The 12,535-nt window shown below is 33.1% G+C and overlaps 1 protein-coding gene across 1 annotated transcript; it reads left to right on the top strand.

Moving 5' to 3' along the window:
- The first annotated feature begins 3,073 nt into the window (after positions 1 to 3,073).
- On the top strand, positions 3,074 to 12,512 carry LOC137923190 (xylulose kinase). The gene is made up of 11 exons (XM_068766369.1): positions 3,074 to 3,282; positions 3,674 to 3,756; positions 5,254 to 5,401; positions 5,560 to 5,736; positions 6,370 to 6,603; positions 6,966 to 7,122; positions 9,250 to 9,510; positions 10,030 to 10,203; positions 10,891 to 10,988; positions 11,381 to 11,465; positions 11,821 to 12,512. The coding sequence occupies exons 1-11, from the start codon at positions 3,226 to 3,228 to the stop codon at positions 11,934 to 11,936; spliced, it is 1,590 nt and encodes a 529-aa protein (XP_068622470.1). The 5' UTR covers positions 3,074 to 3,225; the 3' UTR covers positions 11,937 to 12,512.
- The last annotated feature ends 23 nt before the right edge of the window (positions 12,513 to 12,535 follow it).

The following is a 12,535-nucleotide window of genomic DNA, read 5'->3' as shown; positions in this document are numbered from 1 at the left end:
CATTGATTTTTGGATAGAGTGTTACCATATATTAATTGTTAGCAAATAAGTTCATCCTCTTAAAACAAGTATATTTTTTCTATAAGTCGCCACTCGTCAGTTTAATTACAAATCTTTTCCGATCCATTCGAACGTTATCCGTAAGAAATCGCGGAATGCGATAAATAAGTAAACCCTTTCACGAGATGCTTTAATAAAATGTTTCATTTATTAGTGTGTTTTAAAATATATTAATTTAAACATATTTATTTTTTCTAAAGTATATTAAATTAGAGAGGGTTATCCATTGAACTACCACCACGAATGAACCTAATAGGCCATGATGTCACACGACGACGCGCTGTAAAGGTCACTGAACTGAATAACCCAAAAACTTAAAAATGGCCGACACATTGGGGAATTTATTTGCCCTGCGTGACACGTAACAACGTTTTTATTCATTAATTAATGCCATCAGTATCCACGTTATGCCGCTGATTAGGGAATAAGATGTAAGGCAATATTCCAATTACATTAATTTATACGTATATTATATATAATTTTTAATTTGGCGTTCGTTTCGTAAAGGTCAATGGGGACTAAATTTTTAATAATAGCTAAGTAATTTTATATTAAAGCTGTGGTAGTCTATTGTTTAAGTCTTTTGTGGTTTAAAACTGTAGACTATAGGTATAATTATTGACAGACAAAATTTTAAAATTTATTGAACCTCAAGTGGAGAAATTCTCTTACGAAATTAAAATAAAAGACTATCGTGTGAAGTAAACCATATAACTGTTTCTTATGGAACGCCTGTTCACTTTAGACGTTAAACAAAGTTTGACGTCTGTCAACAAAACATTTATTCACTTTTTGCTTCAAGTGTGTGGTCGGTTGGGACTAGTGGGTTAGTAATTACACAATAAATTGTGTAGGTTTAAATATGGCAGCGAATTATATGACAATGCCGCTTAAAAACTAGGCTTGTAAAGGTATACCTTCTAGAAGGTAAGAGGCTATTGCCTTTTAGTATCGAATTCAGGGGAAATGTTTTTTCATATTCTACTTCTGGGAGGAAAGCAGGGTTATGTGGGGTTCCTACCTACTGAAACCCCTACGTTACTTGTCCTTGGCGTTGGTATGAAGGAATCCGGTGACTCCATTGGGAACTCTTTTTTGCAACAGTTCATCGTTCTATAGTATTTTGGATAGCCCTTCTCAGGATTCTCGTTGTTCCTTCTATCCTAGAAAACCTCGATGATCTTCTGCCTAAGAGTTGCTGATAATAACCGGGGCCCCCAATATAATCTTAAGACCTTGGTTCTGGTAATGGAACACAATTGTCTAGTGGACTGCCACGAGACGCACTTCTGGGATTACGGTGTCGTCTCCGAGGGGAGTTTGTAGGAAACTTGCTTCCTTAGCTAGCGAGACTAACAAGTAATTTTCAAATAACCTGAAGGATTATAATTGAGAATCTAATGCTGCTAATGGGTTGAGAAAAAAGTTCCTTTGGGTTTTATATGAAAATTCGTTACGTTTTTTTCAAAGTTTATTTACATTTAATTAGTATATATATGCTATTTTGGTCGATAGCTTTTCGCCATCTTGTATATAGTGACATGGTGCCGTCGATGAATTTTTAGACTACTGATTAGAAAAGTTCTCTCTAGATTTCTAAACTGACTGTCTTAATAATTCTGGAAGATGGAAAGTCAGGGCTACGTGAAGGATATGAAGGTGATAATGCACCTCCCAGTCTAACTAGTTTCAGTTTTCTAGAGTTTGAAGAATTGTCTTTGAAGCACAGTACTCTAACAGCTTGATAGGGATGTATTTATTTGTGTAAGCTTAAAATAATTTTATTAGTGGGTCGATAAATTAAATAAATTATTTTTATAAAAAAATTTTTTTTGAAGAAATATATTTCCGACATGCCGTAACAAATACAAAGTACTTGTACCATGAGGTCAAAAACAGTCCAACATTAAAATTAATTTAGTACGAATTTAGTTATGAATTTGCCGCCCACGGGTCTAAAGCATTTCACCTTCCTACGTAGTGACGCACATAGAATAATATTGAAGCCAGGCTTAAAATATATAATGTATTATATAACTTTTCTTCGAAGTTTTTGTTTTTAATTAATGTATAAATTAGAGCAAAAAAATTCTGCAAAAACGCTTTTGATTTTTAGCAAACAGTCAAATTCGGTCTTGGGTACAGACAATAGGTACAGCAACATATTACGTCACTTATTTTTTTTTTTCAAGAAATAATGTGTTGTTATTCAACAAATATGGCATATTTCTAAAAGAAATATACGCAATCACTTCAAGTCGTCTTTTGTTCATTATGTAAATTAATTGAAAAATAATTACTTGGGAAGATATTTTTGGAACATACATTTCTAAATCTCTCTACTTATATTAATTAACGTCCTATTGTTATGAATTACCAAATTATGTGCTATATGTATTTTGAAAACGTTATTACAAGTATTATGCGTATCTAGTGTTGACAAAGATAATGTCTGGGATCAAAGACAACTAGAAAAACATAAGTGTTAACAGAAAGATTCAAATACCTTTTTTTCTGAAGACCTATTGAAAGAAAGTACTTAACCATTTGAAGACATTCATAACAATTTCTTGAAAAGCAAGCACACCAAAATGGGCTTCGAAAAATAAAGTCAGTTCATTTCCAGCTAATGTAAATTATTTTAATATTTTATGAAATTTAATAGTAAAAATTACGATTTAAGACTTTAACATAAAATATTAAGACGTATAACGTCCTCCGCCACAAAATGATTAACTTATTACTATTTATGCTTTATTAATTATCTACTTTTAGTAACATAATCCAACAAAAAAGTTAAGATGTATCTTACCGATGTTATAAATGCACCAGTGTTTTCAGATATCAGTGTATAAGATTTAATATTATGTCATATTCTATTCAATCGTTGTTATTGTTTGGATATAAAAATTTAATCTGCCCGTATCACGTAATAATTGCTATCATTGTTAGAGATAAACGAGGCCTTGTTGTTAATTCTTTATCAAATTATTACGAACCGCACATTAAAGCATTAACTTTAGAGATCATATTAAAATATAGAAATGATATCGTAAAATTGCGTTACGCCGTTCCTTTGAATTACGGCATATAGTCACGAAACATCAGAGAGTTTCTCCAGTTCCTAAACGCAGTGTCATACGCCCGCGCTGTCATAATATAAAAATGATCGAGGAAACGAAAAAAAAATCCTTTTTAGGTTTCGATTTTAGTACTCAAAGGGTATGTGTAATTTTATTATTAGTATTTTGCTAATATTTTAAAAATCCTGTATTTGTTTTCTTTTTTAATTTACTTTACTAGGCAGAGAATTTTTATGATATCAAACGACTCCTAAGTGAAAACTTTTTGAAAAAAGTTTTTTTTTTATTAAACAATTATACACGAGTTAGCGGCATTTGACATTAAATTAACCTCTATTTATTATTACAAAAATCGATGGATTTTTGTAATAATAAATAGAAAAAAACTTGTGTTTGAAGTGAATGGCGCAAAAGCCAAATATTAAGTTGGCAAATCTTGTTAATAAAACGTAAAATGTTTAACCTAATTTAAAATTTTTGTTATTTTAAAATTAAGTAACTTTCGATTTATCTAAAATTTTTGTTTGTAGTTAAAAGCGGTGGTGATTGGTGAAGACTATGTTGTACAGCAAGAAGCAGATGTGGAGTTTGACAATGATTTACCGGAATTTAGGTAACCTTTCATAATTTTTATGCAGTAATAATAATTTTGGAATTAATGACATTGCTATTACCGGAGAAACATTTTGTTTAAAGTGATCTATCTCTTTATGTGTTTTGTACTCCCACCATATCTTTAACTTATTAGAATTTTATGCTAACCAATTTATGTTTAATGGATTTAATGTTCATTCTTATAAAACCTAGACTAGAATATTCCATTAACCAGCTAGCTTAACTAGAGATGATGCTGATTGAAAGATAATTATGCCTACACACCTGTATTTATAGAAATATATAAATAAGTTGTATCTACTAAGAGACATTGATTGATATTTGTAAAAGAGACTATAATGTCCACTGCTGGGCATAAGCTCCCACTCAGAGTAAAGGCCATTTCTTTTTAGTATATATTTTTAAAACTGTAGAATTTGCTTTAAATTTATTAGATCGTAATATAGCATGGCATCACTTTAGGTTTAAGAAGTTTATACAAAAAAAAATTCCTATTAAAGCATTTATTTTTGGGATAATAAAACTTGACAGTAAATTACTCTATAGCCATGTATAATACAAGTATATTGTGAAATTTAACACAAAAAACCCATCTGAATTTGTCATGGGCTCTTTTAAGGGTAAGGGGGAAATTGGTATTTCCATAACTTTAAGTTGAAGGATGTCATTATAAGAGAGCTTAATCTGATTCTGGCTTCAAATAAATTGAGCTGTTTGGGTGTGTTGAGAATAACAGTTTAGTTTAATTTTGTTCAAAAAAGTTTAATGTATAAGTTAGAAAATAGTTTGAGAATAACTTAGATTAGTAAACATTGACATATAAAAACTTGAGCAAATAACATAAATTTTCAGAAATATTAAATGTAAAACAAAGGCATGGATGTTAATATCTGTGGAATATAGATCTTTATAATAGTATAAAGCTGTTCTGGCATTCTTATGTTCACAAGTGGTTACTCTAAATTATCATAAGTAGATAATAAAAAAAAATGTTGGAGTGTGACCATCTGAAGGTTGGAGTTTACCATGGCTTCATAATTCCTGTGGCTTTATCTGGTTACTAGGTAACACCAGACTTTAGCTTTGCTATAGTTTGACTTAAACTTAACAATGACTTGTTATCTTGACTAACTTAAAGTTTTTTTGTGTTTAGGTTAAGATCAGAGATTCTTGAGATATTATCACAGTGGATAACTCCTATTTCTTAGGGGCGATTAATGATTCATAGCCTCTGATTGATAGTCTATTGTGGTTGAAGGAATCCAAGAATTGACTATAGTTCGGCATTTATGTTAGGCTTTGTCATCTACAAAACACTTCTTCTGAATCCAGGATTGGGTCATGACATAATAAAGCAGGAGACAGAAATATACAGCATGTTTAATATACCAAATAATTTCATATATAGTATTTTTAGGTGCAGGTATTTATATAAATAAAACATGTGTAAAATAAACAGATAAATGTTTCAAAATTAATGTAACATGTTCTCTAGGACCTTTGGAGGTGTGGTCCGTGGAGAAAGAGGTGAGGTAACAGCACCACCGCTGCTATGGGTGAAAGCTCTCGATATGGTGATGGATAGACTCGTTGTGGCCGGAGTTGATTTTTCTTCTATTGAGGCACTCTCTGGTGCAGCACAGGTAAGCAGAACATTGATTATCATGTAAAAATATTTTAATATATTTTTTGACGCCATATAAACTTTCATGTTTAACCAATTGAATTTAATATATTATATATAATTAAATTATAATTTTATATGTAATAATGGAAAATTAATATTAAATAAAAATTTTAGCAACATGGATCAGTGTGGTGGGCAAAAGGGTCTGAATCAAAATTAGGCAATTTGTCACCTGATGACTTCATACATACTCAACTGGCAACATCATTTGTTGTGGATTCCCCTGTGTGGATGGACTCTAGTACCAGTGCCGATTGTAGGGCCCTAGAGGAAGCTGTTGGAGGACCTGAGGTGAGCAGAACATTGGTACTTTAGAAATAAATCACTTTCGAGTTTAAATTGTATGTATGTATTATAGTAGTCCAAATAAAAAGGTTTAATATTTTTTAAACCAGCCATGTACAAATATATATCATATCTTATGCATTCTCTATGTTGTTTTAAATCTAAATATTCAACAACATATGTTAGAAATTATTTAAGTACTTTAATACTCATAAAATAAATATCAGAAATTAAAATAAGCTCTTAACACCTACATTTGGGCTTTAAATACTAAACTAAATATCCAATGATATATGTGTTTGCATGTTTTATAAAGTACCATAAGGTACTTTAGACCTTGATTGAGTTTTAAATTGAAAATAAAAGTGTGTTATTAAATAAATTTTACTGTAGCAATCAAGAGTTTTCAATTGCTCAAAATGTATGAATTTTTTGTATTGCCAACTGTGTGGTAGTGTGTAGTTTACTACTTATAATGATTTAAAAGTGGCATGTAAATGACACCTACAACAGTGATTGAAATAAATTTAAAAAAAGGATGTTAGCCGTATGACACATTCTCTTCTTTATTTGACTTAAAGGACTAAAATGATAGCTATGTCTCGTGTTGTTTAAAAAAAATCATTAATTTTTTTCCAGGAATTAGCGAACATAACAGGATCGCGGGCGTATGAACGATTCACAGGTTCTCAAATCAGGAAGATGTTCCGCACTAGACTGAGGGCTTACCAGGCTACTGAAAGGATATCACTTGTATCATCCTTTGCCTGTTCACTGTTTTTGGGCAAAATTGCGCCTATTGATCTCTCCGATGGTTCTGGAATGAACCTTTTGGATATACATTCAAAGAAGTGGTGTGAGACAGCTCTTAAGGTAAATTTATTTCCTTAGTCATTTAAAAATATAACTAGATGTTCTTAGCCCGCTTCACATGTTCTGTAATGTCTTTTGTGAAATTAATTGCATTTAATCCATTCCTTTACCAGGAAATATTCTGGTCATGTTTTCTATCGTCTTGTCAACCCTCGCTGCTGGTAAAACGTTTAAAAATCCATTCTTGATTATCATCTTTATAGCCATAGAATGAACACTGCTGGACATAGAATGTTTTCCATTCTAACCTGATATCTGTTCGCCTAAAAGAATATTCTTTCTAAATAACAAGTCTCTAAGCTTTATGAATCCTGAGATATCGTGATGTATAGATAAGTGGAAATAAAAAAATTATTTTACAGGCATGTGGCGATGAAACATTGGAAAGTAAATTGGGAGCCCCGGTGCCTACCTCGACAATATTAGGCAAAATATCACCATACTATGTCCAGCGTTATGGGTTCAAATCCGACTGCAAAGTTGTGGCGTTTACAGGAGATAACTGTTCGGCGCTTGCAGGTAAGTTATATTTGGTTACTCTACTTTAAGAAACTTGCCAACTGGAGAATTATTCATAAAATATTAAATGAAGAAAATACAATAAAGATTTTCATCTCTATACTTCACAGTTTTAGTTATTGGACTAAATGTAAATGAGATTTGGTTGTCAAATTTGATATAAGACATTTCAAGCATTTTATTTTGTAACTAAATTATGATATACAATATGTAAACACATTTTTCGAAAGGATATATATATATATATACTTTTCCCTCTTTTGTGCGATTTTATTTGCTGATGAAAAATAAATCAAACAAGTTGATTGCATGAGAATGCTGCTATGGGTTTTGCTATTGTTCATAAAATATGTTACATCAAACGTAACTATTCCTTACCAGTAACAATCTTCGAAATTTGTCACAAAGTTAGACTCTTGCTAAAAAAATAATCATAAGTCATCAAAAAAAATTATATTTTTGTAATAAAATAAAAAGTAATTTAAAAATATAAAATAAAGTTTAAATAAATTAAGAAACATCTGAAATAAAAAAGAATTTTTTATTGTCACCATATCCAAGGGTTATTTAATTATTCCGAGATATTGAAATATCTGTAATCAGTTAAGTATCTTAGCAGTGATTGTCATATTTTCTTAGACTCCTCTGTTTTCTTGTCTTGTCATGTCCCAATAGGCTGGTTGCCACAAGCAAGCACCAATTTTAATTTTAAGGAGTTGAGTTTCTGGCTGGCTCTCCTCAGCAGATCAGTGTTATGAGCCAGTGGTCACTTACTAAATATATTATTTAAAAGTTACCTTGAAATTTTTAATATAAAAAGTTTTTGATTTAATGGACATGAAGGTATAATTTTGTATCTCATTTTGGAGTATATGTGTCTAAGAAATCATTACATGTTGATGCTATAATAATGTGAAGAGATTGACTACTATGTCAACATTTTAGATATGATCAATACACTTTGAAATATTTTATCTGAAGATTTTTTTATCATGACATTTAAATTGACGTACTGAAGTGTCGAGAATTTGTATGTATTGCAGATAAGATTAAGTGATTGTGGGACACATTTTGCTTATTATTGCTTGCTCACTTTAAATATTCAAATCTGAAGTATCAAGATAGCATCAATATGTAATAATTTGCACTCAAATCTGTTTTTGTGCGATTTTTATTTATTAAGTTTTTTATGTGCGGTCAGTGCAGTTGGTTCAAATTTTTGTACGTAACATTAAAGTAATCGTATAAAATACCGCAGAAAAACAAGGTTTGGACTGATGTTGCGTTTCCTCACGAACCTTGACAACCATGTTACTACTCTTCGGTATAATTTGTTGTACAAGCATCATAAGTTCACTTATCGTTTTTCATTATTATAGTTATTTATTTAATCTGTATTGGGAAAAAATAAGCAAAGATAATTATTGGATGCAAACATGTTTGCTATTATAATATACATTTAAATGTAAAATTTATGCAATTCTATTTAGTATTGTCAATAACTATTTATATATTTTGTCTTTACTAATGTCTCTCTGCTCTTCTCTCGTATTTCTTCTTCTCTTCAAATGATACAAGCTAATACGAGGAATAGACTTCCTCCAATAAACCTTACGATGGCCCATCTTGCACAGCCCACATCCAGCGAGCTTAACTATGTTGTCGACCCACCTAGTGGGAGGCCTACCCACGCCCCGTCTATCGGCTCGTGGTCGGTCGCCACTCGAGAATCTATCGGCCTCAACGACCATTAGTTGCACGGTCGATATGCCCCGCCAACTGCCACTTCAGACAAGCAATTGTTCGAGCAACATTGGTGAACTTGGTTCTTCTAAGACACTCCTCATTTCTGATTCTCTTAGCGAAACTTCGAGATGAGTCCTCTCCATTGCTCTCTGGGTGATTCTTCAGTCTTCTTAGATTACACTGTTTTAATTGAATTTACACTTAAACAAAGTATAACAGTGAACAGTCAAATTGAGCAATAAAGGCAAAGGCTTTGTGGAAATAAAGCTATAAGCTTCCGTGTGAGCCTCTTTTCAGGCTGTAGCAATATTTTTAATTATATTAGGTTATGATTTGTCATAAATAAAATTCTTTATATATAATCCTTATTATTCCTTCCAGGTCTACGACTACGGTCAGGCTGGGTTGGCCTAAGCCTGGGAACGAGTGATACACTACTGCTAGGCCTGTCTTCTCCGGCAGCTCCTCCAGCTGGACATATCCTGGTTGGGCCGACTGAAGACGCTCCTTACATGGCCCTATTGTGCTTCGCGAACGGTTCTCTGACTCGACAGAACCACAGGGATCGTCTGGTTGGAGCCAGCTGGGATGCCTTTAGTGAACTTTTGAGATCTACTGTTAGGGGCAATATGGGCTATATGGGTAAGTGTTTTGAAGTATTAAACACAACAGTTATGTGTCATCATTATCAGTCCTAGGATGTCCACTGCTGGGCCTCTCCCATAGATTTTCATTAGGAATGGTTTTTTTTGTATTTACTTGTATACTTGCTCCACCAGCTTTGTTCGGGGCAAGGATGTGACAACCCAAATGTAATTATTTTTCATTTTTCATTGCCCTGTGATGTAGGTTTTTTTTATTTTGTTGGAAAGAGTATAGAAACCACCTTATGTGTGGATGTTCTACGCTATGCATGCTGGACCGTTGCGTCTGCTCCAGACCCTAACGATCCAGGGACCAACTGTTCTGGCCGCACATAATAGCGTTATTTTTGTATATGCCGTCATTATTAAAAGAAAAAAATAAATTTTAATTAAAGAAATATAGGTACAGACATTTCCTGATCAGCACTACACTTCTATTACACTTCTTACGGTACATAAAATCCCATAAAACGTCTTATAGGGGGGATTAATTTATTTATTGTATTTATCTTCCTAGGTATATACTACGATACCACTGAGATAGTACCTAGAGCCGCTCCGGGACAGTGGGTGGTGGACGGCAGTGGACGGAAGGTGGAGCGCGCGGCGAACCAGTTCGAAGCACGCGCTCTACTCGAGGGACAAGCGCTAGCTCGGAGAGCCCACGCCGAGGACATGGGCTTTCAGCTTGGTGAGCCCTCATATTTTGTTTATTTATTTATATTTTTATGACAGCGATGACTTGAAGATAGTTCAATCACTTCAGTTTTCCTCATGTCGTGGATCATCTCGTTATCCGGTGGTGCTGGTGAAAAAGAAGGACAAGAATACACGTTTCTGCCTCGATTTAATGAGACCATAGGCTGTGTTCTGTCAATCCGCCAATCCCACAATCCCACTTCTGACACCAGTGTTACGTACGATAGTGATGGTACCTCGAACCTCTCTTTCTCGGCTTAGCATCACATATAGGTATACATGTACGATTGTTTGACATGACAAATAATTTTGGACCTTAGTTGTATGGACGTAAGGTTGATTGTCACTTGGCGTCCGGAGTTGTTAACGGAATTTAGAAGCATCGTTTGGTGTAATGATTAAAAAATTGAGAAATAATACCCTACAGTATAGTAAAGTGTAAAAAGTCACAGTTAGTAGGAAGCCGTCTGGACTAACAAGTTCAATATATGCAAAGGGGATGCAAATGATTTTAATGTTTATATTTCTAGTTCATTTAATAAACCTTTTTAAATAAATGTAATTGAATGATTTCTGTAATAATTTTTCTCTATATTCTTCATTTAATATTCGTTCTGCTTTCAATCATTCATTCATTCCTCATACGTTTATACATTCATTTATTCTATCATTCATTTAGATTCGTCATCCCGTGTCATCGCAACGGGAGGAGCCTCCGTGAACAGGGAGTTGCTGCAGATCTTCGCAGATGTCTTCAACACGCCTGTCTACGTGCAGGTATGAGATTTACACTAGCTGAGAGAAGTTTCTTAAGGAAAAAATTATGACATTACTTAGTTGATAATTACTTGGTTTAGCATGATCGATTTATCAAACGTGAACCTTGGGTGACGGATCTCAATACCTGTTCTTTTCACTCTTTGATATGTTCCCATATTGTCATTTGCTGCATTGGAAATCTAGCGGTGAACATCCTATGGCTAAAATCACTATGAAGAAAATTCTATAAATTATCTAGTTTTGTTAAGAAAAAAGAAAAATATATGCAATGATATCTACAAAGAAGTGGAAGGAAAACAGATGAAGGGGTTCAATGAAAAGTATTTTGGATCAAAGACGTATACGTATGAAAGTCCAGATCACCGACTCCATTCACACTCTTGTTCCAGGAGCAGCACGCTAACGCTGCGCTTCTCGGAGCCGCCATCCGCGCTGCTGAGGTGTGGAGCGCGGACACCGGAGTCAAGTTGACTGGTAACTAACTTAATTGTACATAAGTATTACTCTTCGAGAACCTCAGGCGTAGAGGGTTCTCTATTCAAAATGAAATAATAGTTGTTCCAAACGGAACTCTATTACAGAGTCCTTGTGTAGTTACATAGCTATTTATACACTTGTGGTATGTGAGTTATAGTCCTATTGCTACCGGTTAGGATATAAGATAAAAAGATTTAAGAGGTAGCTACGTCTCTAACTATTGAAAAATCTCAAATGAATAATCGGTTTTTATTTAAATGTTATCAAGTTTGAAATTTATTTTACAGTATACCTCTGCTGTTAAATTTATTAAAATCTGTGGTCATAATTTTATTTATAATATGTTATACAGGGTCTGAACCAACACTGACCCCAGTGGCAACTCCGTACCCGGACAGCGAGAAGATCTACACGCCCATGCTGGCACGCTACCGCCTCATGATCCAGGACATTCCCAAGCTACAGTAAAGTCCAGTTCTGTCTCGTTTAGCTTCCTTATATCAAATTCATATCATTTACACTGTTGTAGAATTAATTGTGATATTTTTGCTGACGTGCGAAAACCGCTAATGGTTTGAACCTAATCTGAAGTTATGGCCTACGCTGGGATATAAAAACTGCTGGAAAACACTGCCTATAAGATGAGCTTAGTGCAAAAACAAACTATTAAGATTTGTTAAGCGAACAAACACTATTATAAATATTCTACAGGTAATAAATTATAATAGGTTCAATATAAAGTACAGAATATATTTAAAATCAAATTTAGTAGGAGTAAAAGTGATTTTTTTAAAGTTTTTTTACTTAAAAAGCCAAACTACAGGCTTCCGAAGCTTAATTTGGTGTCAATGTTATCACAATTTCATCATCATATACATTCCACTATTTGAATTATATATGTGTATTCACATATGATACTTAAATAATACTTTTTTTGGTAGTTTTCTGCCAAAAAAATATATCATTACACAAACAAAATTTATAAATACATATATATGTTATTTTTTGTAAAATATTTATGGCCAGCCTAAAATTTTTGCATTTTAGATGATTTAATATAACAGATG

Source organism: Battus philenor, unplaced genomic scaffold (genome assembly GCF_028537555.1).
Source record: "Battus philenor isolate CCGP_79_NKW_IND1 unplaced genomic scaffold, ilBatPhil1.0.hap1 SCAF_10, whole genome shotgun sequence".
Classification (NCBI taxonomy): Eukaryota; Metazoa; Arthropoda; class Insecta; order Lepidoptera; family Papilionidae; genus Battus; species Battus philenor.
This window is presented reverse-complemented; position numbering and strand designations above follow the sequence as displayed.